A 13,961-nucleotide genomic window follows, 5' to 3' on the forward strand; every position below is an offset into this window, starting at 1 on the left:
TGTGTGTGTGTGTGTGTGTGTGTGTGTGTGTGTGTGTGTGTGTGTGTGTGTGTGTGTGTGTGTGCGTGCGTGCGTGCGTGCGTGCGCGCGCTCCAGTATGTAATACACACAAATGGGGATGAAGGCATAATATACTATGTCTGAATGGATGATGATGATGATGATGGGGACCTGAAAGGCATGTGAATAAGACTGAACCATACGCTTGTCCCCTTTTCCTCTTAACTCTAGGACTTCCTCAACAAGTTCTATCAATGTCCACAAGACAGATGCAACCTCATGGTGCTCAAGGACACTCTGAAGAAAATGCAGAAGTTCTTTTCGCTGCAAGAGACCGGGGAGATCGACCCCAAAACCGTGGAGATCATGAAGAAGCCCCGTTGTGGAGTTCCAGATGTGGCCAATTACAACTTCTTCCACAGGAAACCCCAGTGGCAGAAAAACGCCATCACCTACAGGTTGGGGTCACATTCGCTAGTGTTTTTCACATACAATTGTGCAATAGGCTATGTCTCCTATCTATGTTTAGTGATGTTGTTTTGCACTAGGGCATCCCACCCCACCCCACATTGTTTGTGTTGGGAGGTAACCTCAACCCCCCACACCCCCAACACACACACACTATCTGAAAATACTGGTTTCCTCACAGATTCGAGGATCAGAAATGAGTCAGCAATGTGTTGTTGACATCAGCAGCCTTGAGTTGTGCAGAGTTGTGACCACATAGACTCACTGACACTGTGCATGCTATGGGTAAAAAGGAGAGTTGGAAAACTAATGAAAACAACATCAGTTCTTAGTGGCTGTGCCCTAGGAATGTGCAGACACACTTAAAAGTTAGTGGCTGGACTCTCTCACTAGGAAATTACACTAGATGACTCACAGACAAGGGGTGAGTTTCCCAAAAGCTTTGCAGCTAAAGTAGTACTTTATCTCTTTTGAAAATCCAGGCCCACTCCTCCCCTAGACCAGCATAGTTCTTCATTTAATGACTTTTGTTAGTTAACACAACAGATTGACCTGCAAACATTGATTTTCCAATTGTTATTCTCTTGCAGCTTTGTGTCTGGGTTGCTAGGACAAATTAAGTACTACTTTAGCTATGAAGCTTTTGGGGAAACTGACACAAGACCCTTTTACTCACGGCAACTCTTTAGTCTCTGGGATTCTATAGCTTTTGTCCTTTCAGCTTTATGATTTCAGTTCAACTTTCATGTTGGATTTGTTTCTCACACGCTGGGACAGAAGTTTAAAAAAAGGCTTCCTGTTTTTTTCTTTTAAGACCAGACGAGGTAATGTTTATTACCAACCACATCAGCTGTTGAACCTCTTCTGTCTTTTTCACCTCAAAGGATTTTAGGGCACACTCCTGATCTGGACGAGGAGACGGTTGATGACGCCTTCTTCAGAGCATTCAAGGTGTGGAGTGATGTCACCCCGCTCAGCTTCACCCGCATTATGGACGGAGAGGCTGACATCATGATAAATTTCGGCCGCAATGGTATTGTATAACTGTTTATATACCTTTTGTAAACAGATGAATGTATTGTAAAAAAAATAACCCTAAAAAAAATAATTTAATAATTTGAAAAACTTAAGATAGGTGACTGCTAGCTGATGTTCGAGAACATATTTGGTTCTTGATGCTTCGATCAGTCGACCGTTGATATGGTCCTAAAATGTGGTTACTTCTGGAGTACAAGTCTCATAGATATCGTAATGACAAGCTTACATGTTTGGGACCTTACTTATGGTGGACTGTAGGTATATACTTTATGAGTAAAGTACTCCTTTCAGCCAATAGCCATGAGGCCGTCCAGACCCCAAGTAAGACCACAGTGATAACTGATTTACTGTCCGGCCGACTTGTGGTCAAACGTAGCCCAGATATGCTTGTTTTTACCACTCCGTCCCACACACCAAAACTATACTTAAGTTCCCACGGTTTGGTGGACATTTGTAGACTGTGGTCTTTGGAGAGGTTACCAAGACCACAAAGCCTACTTTAGACATTGACTCATACCATCACCCCTAAGGCCTGTCTGTCTGCTGCTAGTTCACCCAGTCTGAGAAAAGCTCAGTAATGACTACACGCAAACAAATACACATTACTTAAGACTTCTCTAATGTGATGATTAAGTAAAAATGATGGCTTTAATTGAAAAATATATATTTCAGGATCATCAAATCATAATAACATTTCACCATAAGACTACAAGGACCACAATGCAAATGCGTCCTGGGCTTTATAGTTATATCCTTGATGATTGTATCAATATACATGTATGTATGTTTTCATTACGTGTATGCTATGTTTGATAATTGTCAAATAAACTAAACAAAAATGCTATGCACCCTCATGACCTTCTGCTTAACCAACAGTTTGTTTTTAAAATATTTGATGATTGTGTCTATAGAGCATGGTGATGGCTACCCCTTTGATGGTAAAGATGGCCTCCTGGCTCACGCCTTTGCACCGGGACCTGGCATCGGAGGAGACTCCCACTTTGACGATGACGAGCAGTGGACCCTGGGAGATGGCCAAGGTAACAGTATTATCTTCAGGGTGATGAGTTTTGTTTTTAATTAAAAGCCATTTATGGCCATATCTGCCCCCTCTGTTGTCCAAATTAGTTTTGAGGTAAACATTTCACACACAAAAGCCTAGAGAGGTAGACTCCATAGCTCCATAGCTCCATAACTTTGGTTTGATTCCCTTTGGTTTTCGGCAGTGGTGAAGGTGAAGTTTGGCAACGCGGACGGGGAGTTCTGCAAGTTCCCTTTCCTGTTCATGGGGAAGGAGTACAGCAGCTGCACGTCTCAAGGCCGCGACGACGGTTTCCTCTGGTGCTCCACCACCTACAACTTTGACGACGACAGCAAATACGGTTTCTGTCCCCATGAGTGTGAGTACACCATCTGCCTACATGTTGTTGTACATGTTGCTGCCTGGCTGTTGTTTCTTTCCTATGAAGGTGAACATGTCATGTAAAGGGATTTTCTTCTGATCAAAACAATACAACATACTGCGTACACAACAATACAGCATTCAGCAGGCGTGTAAAACTCTCTTGGGATAGTGTTTTAAAGATGCTTTGTTTATAATGGCCCAGACTGCTTCAGAACAGGTTTGTGACTAGAGTAGGTGCGTGGGAATGTCTGCCGGGAAACTGATGTTGTGATCGGGGTCATTGATTACTCTCACTTCCCTTTAGATACAGAGCTTCCTCAAGCCCTTTTGTTTTGTCAGTTTGTGTTGCTGTCCAGGGTACTGCCATAATGGTATACACTCATCATAATCGCATGTAAATACACACAGCAGGGGAGATAGAAAAATCGGAGGGCTGGCTCATTTTGATGCATGGAATGGAATGAGGAATGGTATCAGACACCTGTTTGATCCGTCATTCCATTCCATATATTACAATGAGCCGTCATCCAATTTCTACCTCCACCAGCCTCCCTGGCTGTATGACATTATAGAAACACAAAGAACTGTAAATCCTGTAAGTTAATGGCTTCTCCCTGTGTGTGTGTGTGTGTGTGTGTGTGTGTGTGTGTTTCTGTGTGTCTGTGTTACAGTGCTGTTCACACTGGGTGGAAATGCGGACGGAGCTCCTTGTAAGTTCCCCTTCACGTTCCAGGGGGAGAAATATGACGGTTGCACCACGCAGGGTCGTGACGACGGCTACCGCTGGTGTGCCACCACCGAGGACTATGACAGCGACAAGACCTACGGGTTCTGCCCTGAGACTGGTGGGTGTCAGCCTAGGCCGCAGAGACTCTTCTTCCCTAACTTTTTCTTCTCTAGCTCCATTTTGTGGCCATGAGCGCTGAGGTAGCCAACAGGCTTTAGCTGATGCATGGAAACCTCAATATGAGGATTATATCCAAATGTTCTGTGCGTTTGAGTGTATTTGTGTGTGTGTGTGTATTTGTGTGTGTGTGTGTGTGTGTGTGTGTGTGTGTGCGTGTGCGTGTGCGTGTGCACGCATGTGTATTTATCTATGCAAGCTGTGCAACGTACCTCTGTGTATTGGTCCTTAAGAATGTTCCAGGTTTCCACTCTTGCAGCAGTATACCGAATGACTGTAAAAGTATTTTACTGTGTGATGGCGGGGGTTATTTTCCATTGTGTCAGTGGCTCAGGCCTGCTGGGATTTGCATCTGGTTCTAATTGGCTGGGAATGCGGCCATGCAGCGTAGCCATGTGTGTAGGCGGTGAATAAGAAACAGAGTGCTCGAGAATCAACACAGGCCCATGAGGAGCAGCCCACACCCCAGAAAAACGATTATCTGCACAGGAAAAGAAAAGGCATTTTACGGGGAGTGGTTTTCGGCTTTCTTCCCCAAGAAATTGGATACAACAAATGAAAATAGCATCTGTTGCCACGGCCATTATGATACTTAACGGGTGCTTAGCACCATTTCTCACTGAGGCCAAAGGGGATCCAGAGTTGGTGTTATTTACTTATTACTACTTACTTATTATTAACTTATTTGCTATTTCGCACTTCAACCTATTCAATTTGTTTTGTAGACATCAGGGGAGACTGGTGGAGACAGACATCGGAGGATGGGCTCATTGTGATGCAGGGAACTGAATGAGGAATGGTATCAAACACACATGTTTGATATCATTCCTCATTCCATGCCATCTATTAAAACGAGCCTGTCCTCCTGTTAGACATGATAGAGGAGTGCTACTTTTTTCATGACATTTATTTAGTTATTTACGCTTCTTGACTTTGAGTGTTTTATCCCTCTTGAGGAGGTGTGTGTGCAGGAGGTGTGTACACTAACTGTTTCCTGACACAGTTGGTTTCTTGATGATGAATGGATGTATTTACGTTAGGTCTATATAATTATCTTTAAATTGTCTCTTGACTGTGGAATTGATGTTTTCTACTGGAGCTGCGACAGTATCCTGGCCAGGTTACCATAGTCATCAGACCTCAATGGGATTTCCAGCTAGAATAACGGTTTAAAAAAACGAAGAATCCTGGCATACTGCAGTCAAGCAGGTCAAGACATTCTGGTACTGAACCGTGTGGTTTAATGATTCCCCCCCCCAACAGCCATGTCAACAGTGGGAGGGAACTCAGAAGGCAGCCCCTGTGTCTTCCCCTTTACATTCCTGGGGGACACCTATGACGCCTGCACCTCCTCCGGACGAAGCGATGGCAAGATGTGGTGTGCCTCTTCAAAGAGCTACGACGACGACCGCAAGTGGGGCTTCTGTCCCGATCAAGGTATAGTGATACCCTTTGACACATTGCGCGCTCTTTGTGAGTTCTTACAACATTATATAGTAAACATTAAACCCTGAAAAAAAGAGTTGCTACCTAGAACAAAAAAGAAAGGTGTATTCGGCTTTCCCAGTGGGAGAAGCCTTTGAAAAAACATTTTAGGTTAGGGTTAGGGCCTTTCACAGAGGATTGAGTTCAAAAGAGTTCTACACGGAACCCCAAAAGAGTTCTACACGGAACCCAAAAGGGTTCTCCCACAGGGACAGCCAAAGAACCCTTTTGGAATATTTTTAAAGAGCTTAGCGGTACAATAGCTGTTCATCTGATGATCTGTATTTGTTAATTGATAGTGTACATATAGAAACATTATTTCTCATACACACGAATACTGCCTGTACTGTATGTCAACCTGTTACTTCTCAAATGTGTGTAGACGTCTCATGATGACCATTGGTTGGTGACTTGTTCGCAGGCTACAGTCTGTTCCTGGTTGCGGCTCATGAGTTCGGCCATGCTCTGGGCTTGGAGCACTCTCAGAACCCTGGGGCCCTCATGGCCCCCATCTACACCTACACCAAGGACTTCAGGCTGTCCAACGATGACATCAAAGGCATTCAGGAACTCTATGGTGAGCTCACAGGGCCCGTCAGAACTCATGATGATGTCTATGGAACTACTGTAAAGCTCATGATGCGCAATGTCGTGTAGATCAGGGGAGGCTGGTTGAGGTGGAAATCGACAACGGCTCACCAGCATCCACCTCTACCAGCCTCCACTGTAAACTGTAAACACTATAGTTAGAAAATGTGTTTCTTCCTGTTGAAGGATGCAAGGAAATTGTTCACCAGCCTGCCTCCCTCTCCCTCTCTCTCTCTCTCTCTCAGGTATTGACACAGACAAGCCCATGCCCCCCACCCAGGGTCCCGTGACCCCCATGGACCTCTGCAAAGAGCCAGTTGTCTTTGATGCCGTGGCCCAGATCAGAGGAGAAACGTTCTTCTTTAAGGACAGGTAACTGAATGATTGGAGAAGCTCGTTACATCTGCAGTGGTAGTTCCATGCAGCAGTATACCGTATCAGTTTGAAGATGTATCGCTCTCCCATTTCCTTTGTCCACTCAAAAACCACACGGACAGTCTGAGGTCCACAGGAAGCACTCAGAATGAACACATCACCCCCTCTTGTTTATGTTTCTGCGGTAAGAGCAGGGCCGAGGCCACAAGTTAGTTTTCACAATCCAAATAACTTAACAGCTTTGTTTGTATTCTCAAAATACATCATTTGACTTGGCAGTCTGCGGTTCTGTTCAGAGGGTGGCATTACAGTGTGACTGCGCTAATTATAATAACAATTATAATCGTCACAGTAACAATTATAATAACCAATTACAATACCAATTGGTAACCATAGAAAACACCCACTGTAGCAAACAGGGGCTAAAACTAAAATGGCTGCCCGTCCTTCTGCCCTCAGTGTACGGTATCTGCATGTATGCTATAAGACAAAAGGGGAGTTTATCGGCGTGTTTAACACCATTCCTCATTCCAATCCACGCATTACAATGAGCCCGTCCTCCGATTTCTACCGCCACCAGCCTCCCTTGGGTGAGAGTGGCTGACATACTGTGGTGTGAATCCCATGAGAGGAGAGGCTTTTGTTCAGTCTAAACTCTGTGTGACTCATTGGACTTTCCGTCCGCAACTTGAACTCTTCTCTACCACAACAGCTGAATTCTGTTTAGAACCAATTATTGTTTAAAACCCCAAGCTATACTGCATGCAATTCAGCAGACAAAACGATGTTCTGTTCTCTTCTGTCTGTGTTCTCTGACTTTGCCGCTTTTCAGCGTTTTGGCTCCGTACTTTTGAGGTGAACATTACTGTATATCTATCGTTGGTGTTTTGGAATGATTTCCAAAGCAAACAGACCAGTTTGAGTTCGTTACTCAAAAGAGAGCAGTCATTCAGCCTGCCTGGCGTCCCCACATCTACCCTGAGTTTGGGGGGCGAAGAAACCACCCACAAATCTTCCTTACAAATCCTGCATTAATTCCAAATTAGGTTTCCCCTAAATGTGGTTCTCTATGCATTAACACTTACTCAGCACTGGAGTACTGACCAGGCTGCAGGCTGCTGTGTGAACCATCAGCCTGTTTACTGTTTTGAGGATGTGTCAATGCCACATTAAAAAACTGGCAATGGAAAGTTGACTTGACCCTCTTAATGGCATTTGAATCAAACTGAACATGTTTCGTTTTTTATTGATATTGCCCATCATCCTCTCAATAGTCACTCTGTCTTTTAGAGACTTGTTCATGTGTTGATTTATTTAGGTTTAAACTTTTTGGGATAAGAGCTCACAGAATAGCCTTGCTGGTTGGTGTTGACAGAATACTGCAGCTTTGGCTGGCTCACGAGAGGCTAAATTCAAATCTCATACACTGTGACTTTCATTTCAAAGGGTTTAAAGAAGAAGACTTTTACCATGACATCATTGACAATGACGCGTCCCATTTAGGTCACTCAGATGGGTGGAAATGCCATTATAGAACTCTAAGGAAGAGTTGTGATAACAAACACACTATAACTGTGTGATATTGGTACTCCAAGGCCACTTTGGCTGTCCCTCAGATGTCAGTGGTGAGATTACTATAGTCTTCAGTTATTCACAGCTGGGCCTCGTCAGCAGCTGGTTTAGCAATCTGGGCCATAAGGCAGTGTGCTGAGGGGAGGAAAGATGGAGACACACGTTGAGCACAGATCAGGGAAAGAGACTAGGGTTACATCGGTGACGTCCTTCTCAGACAGAAACGCACCGAAAGTGCGGGCGAGTGGAGAGTACAAGAGCTAGCCTTGAGGTTGTATCAGGGTTATGTCGGTATCTGCAGGAAAAGGGGAAAAAATGGTGTGTGTGTGTGCGTCAGTTAAAGCGCGTTTTGCGTCCTTCAGCTAGTGTTTATTTGAGTTCGGATGCTTCTAGTGAACACAGCGTTCCCTTTGAGTTTCTGGCACCGTTTGATGTTGAGAGATGGAGAGCAGATCTGGACAGGATGGGATGAGTAAAAGGGTGGCTTAGTTTTCCTGTGTACTCAGCAGACGGTAGGGAGCTGAGGATGATTCGCTGAAACAATCGAGGCCGGTGGAGGTAGAAATCAGAGGACGGAGTCATTGTAATGCATGCGACGGAATGAGGAACGGCGTCAAACACACCCTACACTCGGCGCTGTCTGGAAGGGTGCAGTGTTTTGAATGTAGTCTAACTACTAACGCCAGCACTGAGAAAACCGACAACAGGCGCACATTAATGTTGACTCACCTAATGAGAAGGCGAGTGTTGCATGGCAGACATCAAATGCTTGATGTCTGGCTTAAGGTGATGACAGTCTCAGTCGAAGATCTGGCTCAACATTCCGTTTATTCCTGTATTTCGTCTTCAATGCCACACACGCCGAAAAGCCAGTCTCACAGAGATACGTCGTCGGGAAAGGCATCAGGAATCGCACGGCTCTGTTGGGACAGATCGGGATACTCAGAAGCAACATGTAGCCAAAGGTTTGTCAGGTACTTCTGCGAGAAAGCCAGTTTCAATGCGCTGTCGCAGGAGAACGCCACAAGATTGTCCTGCTTTTTTTGCGCTCAGGCCTCATTACTGTGGCTGGCAACTGGGTTTTCGATCCAGCTGCACTTTTGTGGCAGGAAGAATTAAATTCTCACCGATTGTATGTGGCTTACCAGCCTTGGCTACGAGTAGGACGACACGATGTATCCTTCCACTGCCTTTGCGTTCTCAGTGCCCATACATGACGTTTTGATGACTTTCTTTTTGGCCCCAATACTCCTGGAGTTTATTATTGAAAAATTAAAGTGGCTTGGACATGTAGGCCTACTGTTGGTGTTTTGTCTCGAGACGACGGCGCAGTCGACATGGTTTCAGACTCAGAGCTTCGTTTGATAAAACCTTAAGGGCTCTGCACACAGCGTGCGATTTCTGTTGCGCGTCAACGTTCCATTTTGAAGTTTCAATGGAAGTCTATGAGAAAATCATAAAACATCGCATCCCAATGCACACAGCGTGCGATGCGATTTCTGTTGTATGTTCTCATAGACTTCCATTCAAACTTCAAAATGGAACGTTGACGCGCAACAGAAATCGCACGCTGTGTGCAGAGCCCTTTAGGGTTAGATTCGAACATTCGATTCTCAGCCTGCCTGGTCCGACTTCGGTGGTGTGAATTGAGAATCGAATGTTGTCGTGCGACAATATCGCATCGCACGCCGTGTGCATTGTCTCATTCAAAACAATGGAATCGAATTCGCGGTGCGACAAAATCGCACGCCGTGTGCATTGGCCTTTAATCTCAAAATGTACAGGTCGATCGTGGTACGGCTTGGGCGATCAACGAAACGTAGCATACCTACAATAAGTTCCTATCTATTGGTATCACAGTGATGATGCATTTTTGAAGGTTTTAAAGAAAAAAATACCATATTATTTTGTTTTGTTTTGTTTTTTGACATTTAAAAATGTTTTTGGTTTGTTTTATTTTTTTTCAATCAAATCGAGGTGTTTTGTCCATGATATGGTGGCCCACTTGCATACCATCACAGCCCACAGGTTGGGAATCGCTGATCTATGATATTCATGAGACAACCCTCAAATATGAGTTTTTGAGGGCTATATCTAGGGCTTAGAAGTCGCAGGCAGGGCTACCTCATCACAAGACTGTGATTCCAAATGAACTCCACTACAAGCGCATCTGTAAGGAATGGCCAGAGGCAGGCTTGGAAGGACAACCTTCTCCATCTCCATCATGCTCGCACTGTCAACTTCCTGTTCAGTGTCATGTCGGGTCAGAGGTTGCTTGTTTTATTCAAAACGACACAATGTTAAAACTTGTAAAGTTTGTAAACATATAAAACCTATGTCTGTAATTTATGAAGGAGATCATCGATGTATGTATCGATGCCTAGTTGTCTCTCTTTTGCTACCCATTAGAACATCAGTCATTAGCAGGACTTGTCTGTTCTATCTTTGAGGGATGTTGCTCTTTGAGAAATAGGTCAGTGGAAAAGCTTTGGGAAGCTGCTGTTGTTGCAGTCGGAGCTCCGGGCGAGATGGGGCTTGTTCCGCTGGCGTCGGCCTCCCCGGCCCTAACGAGAACCAGATGCTCATGAATCAGACCATTGTGGTTGGGCCACTGAAGCGCTCACACTGCCCCTCTCTCTTTTTTCCCGTCTTTTCCCCTCTTCTCCCCTCACTCTCCTCTCCTTTCCTTTCCTCTCCTCTCCTCTCACTCTCCTCTCCTCTTCTCTCACTCTCCTTTCCTCTCCTCTCCTCTCCTCTCACTCTCCTCTCCCCTCCCCTCCCCTCCCCTCCCCTCCTCTCCTCTCCTTTCCTCTCCTCTACTCTCACTCCCCTCCCCTCCCCTCCTCTCCTCTCCCCTCCCCTCCCCTCCCCTCCTCTCTCTCCCCTCCCCTCCTCTCCCCTCCCCTCCTCTCCTCTCTCTCAGGTTCATGTTCAGATCAGTCAACTTCAGGGCCAAGCCCACCGGCCCCATGCTAGTGGCTACCTATTGGCCTGACCTGCCCTCTGTGATAGACGCTGCCTATGAGAACCCACTGGAGGAGAAGACTGTGTTCTTTGCAGGTACTGTATGTTCCGAATGGACTCAACTCGTGTAGCTGGGAGTGCCAGCAAGGATCCCATGTATTTATAATACAGCATATATCATGTAACTTCAGCTTAATGTTGATTAGAAAAGCCGACAATCCCATTCTCATTGAAGGATGGCTGCAGTCTCTACCCAAACACTGAATGGAAGCAGACTCTACCCGAAGACTAGGTTCCTTTAAATTACTTTTTGTCTATTTCCAAGAAGTGTAACAGTAGGAGTCATAATATTGGTATGCTTCTGGTTTGTGGTTTGGACATTTTGGACATTTTATAACATTAGACTGTAGTTATTAGTGGTTAATAAGACATACTTTGCATTGTAGTATCATGATATTCTCCTTGAGCATAGTTGCATGGGAAGAACTCCGAGCTCCTAAGAACTGAAATAGAGCTCCAATACATATTTTCTCTTTAAGGAGATATATGCTTGGCTATCAATGACGATGTGTTGTCCAGCCCTGTAAAGTTATGAGGTCATTTCCTAAATAATTTATCCGGTTCTCCACCACACAAGATAAAGCCTACAGTCGCTTAATGGGTCCATTTCCTCCATAACTTAATTTTTAATATAAATATCATTATATATCATTATATTAGAGATGGAAAATATCTGTGCTGTTCGATTGATGGAAACCAGTAGGTTTTTAAAACGCATGTCTAGCTTATTTAGTTATGTCTTTCAGAGTTTATGGGAGGGAGTTTAAGGGAGTTTATCGGCTTTTAAGAGTAGAAACAAAGCTTTCCCTTCAGCTCTCGATATCGCTGAGTTGACATAACTCAATAGCCAAAAAATGCACTTTAGAACCATCTGGATTGTTTGACAACAGCACAGATACTGTACACAGTATATGCAATCAGATGTAGCCCCCACATTTGAGTGAATTGTTATAGCAGTAAACACAATGTAATCACTTAGTGTCAAGAAGATCAACAGTGAGGACGTTGTGCCCTCAAGCACTCACAAGTCTTATAGCAGTAGAACTCTACAGTGTATTTTCTCACTTATGGATGCTTGACATGAGCCGATTTGCTCCTTAGGCAATGAGATGTGGATCTTCAAAGCGGACGTAGTGGAGAAAGGTTATCCGAGGAGGATCTCCCACATGGGCCTGCCTGCCGACCTGAAGCGTATAGACGCAGCCTTCAACTTCAGGAAGAACAAGAAGACCTACCTGTTTGCAGGAGACAAGTTCTGGAGGTGAGCCAAAACCGTGTTCCTGTCCCATCATCCACCCTATGGCTTGTAATGATGATGGCCCTGCGTGTTATTGCAGTGCAGAGCCACGCCCATGCCTGCTTCTAATTAGGGTTCTCGTGTGACTATAAACACAGGCTTGTAAAACAGCACCAACATAGTGTATGTACAGTATGAGATAATTACATAACCCTTCCATGACTAGACTGTCTGTCTGTCTGTCTGTCTGTCTGTCTGTCTGTCTAGTCATGGAAGGGTTATGTAAATATTTGATAGATAGATAGATAGATAGATAGATAGATACTTTATTGTCCTCAATGAAGAAAATCCGGTTCACCGCCCCTTGTACAAATAACAAGAAATCAGACATTAAGTTGCAGCACAGTAGCAACACATCGACATCACAACAACATAACCAGCTACACATGGTAACATGTGGTGTGTGTGTGTGTGTGTGTGTGTGTGTGTGCGTGTGCGTGTGCGTGTGTGCGTGTGTGTGTGTGTGTGTGTGTGTCTGCGTGCGCGCTCTTCCTCCAGGTACAACGAGGACAAGCAGAAGATGGACGCCGGCTTCCCTAAGCTGATCGCCGACTCCTGGAACGGCATCCCCGACGGCATAGACTCTGCCTTCAGTCTGAACGACATCGGTAAGCAGAACACAACCGAGCCCACTAGGGAAGGAGAGAGAGGGGGGTACTAGGGGCCTGTGTGGGCAGGACTGCTTCTGTCTGTACTGACTGAGACACTGGCTGCAGGCTCGCATTCCTGGCAGTTAGAGCCCTCAGCCCTGCCAACCCCCCTCATTACGTCTGGCACCTCGCCTCCAACAACAAGAGCCCAGAGATACGGTAACCTTACTAGGACCGCTGAGGTCATTCTTCTCCGGGTCCGTCGGACCATGTAGAAGTAGAAGAAGAGTCGTATGGCAGGAGGAGAGGGGACCGTAGGGCCAGGAGAGAGGGCTGCCTGTGAGGTGGTCCGGTGGTCACCCCCCCCACCCCCACCCCCACCCATCCATTGGTTTTTGACATCACACAGAGCTTCCCCACTCTCTGAGAAAACAGTGTTTGAGAGAGCCCACCCTGTGTTCCCTCACAGTGGGGTTTCTGTCTGCTTGCTAATTAGGCCTCTCGGTGAGGTGGTGCGGCTTCTACAGCGCTGACGCCTCATTGGGTCTTTTGACTGAGGAGGCTGCTGACATCATCATCTCCTCCTCCTCCTCCTCCTCCTCCTCCTCCTCCTCCTCCTCCTCCTCCTCCGCCTCTGCTTGAGACTAATGATAGATGTATTGCATGGATATGAACTCTGAAGGGGTTGTAGTGTTTTGCACTAGCCACAATGTTTAACTTTTTTTTATTCCACCACAAGGGCTCTTGGCCTGACACAGGTGAAACATGATGTTTTTTTTATTATGAATTGAATTTGATGATTTTGATGTACCTTGTCCTTCTCTAACCACCATTTTGTGTGTTTCCGTAGATTACAGCTACTTCTTCAAAGGCTCCCACTATTTCAAGCTGGATGACAGTAGCCTGAAGATTGTCAAACTGGGCGAAATTACAAGGGACTGGCTGGGTTGCTAAGCAACAGCGAGACACGTGGCCGTTGGCTCTCCCTCCTGTGATGACCCCCTGACCCCGCGGGGCACCCTGTCGCCATGCCATCGCAACGCAGCCCAGGTCACCACAGCAGACGTTGTCGCAGCCATTCCAGCCCCGGCAACCAACATATGCTCTCAACAGACTGTTCTCCCATCCACCCAGTATAACCTGCCCCAAGCTTGGTAGAGAGGACCCGCCCCCTCTAAGGCACCTGGGGGGAGGAGCCTCTACGCTCGCTGAACA

At 45.7% G+C, this 13,961-nt stretch overlaps 1 protein-coding gene across 1 annotated transcript; it reads left to right on the plus strand.

Annotated features, from left to right (window-relative positions):
- Positions 1–291: 291 nt before the first annotated feature.
- mmp2 (matrix metallopeptidase 2) lies at positions 292–13,700 on the plus strand (the record flags this gene model as incomplete). Its single annotated transcript, XM_080539947.1, has 12 exons — positions 292–458; positions 1,353–1,501; positions 2,418–2,546; positions 2,733–2,906; positions 3,583–3,756; positions 5,079–5,252; positions 5,722–5,877; positions 6,134–6,260; positions 10,759–10,895; positions 11,961–12,120; positions 12,655–12,764; positions 13,597–13,700. Exons 1-12 carry the CDS (start codon positions 307–309, stop codon positions 13,698–13,700), a joined length of 1,746 nt encoding a protein of 581 aa, XP_080396073.1. The 5' UTR covers positions 292–306.
- Positions 13,701–13,961: the final 261 nt, after the last annotated feature.

Source organism: Nansenia antarctica (assembly GCF_963989245.1).
Source record: "Nansenia antarctica genome assembly, chromosome: 9".
In the NCBI taxonomy this organism is placed as follows: Eukaryota; Metazoa; Chordata; class Actinopteri; order Argentiniformes; family Microstomatidae; genus Nansenia; species Nansenia antarctica.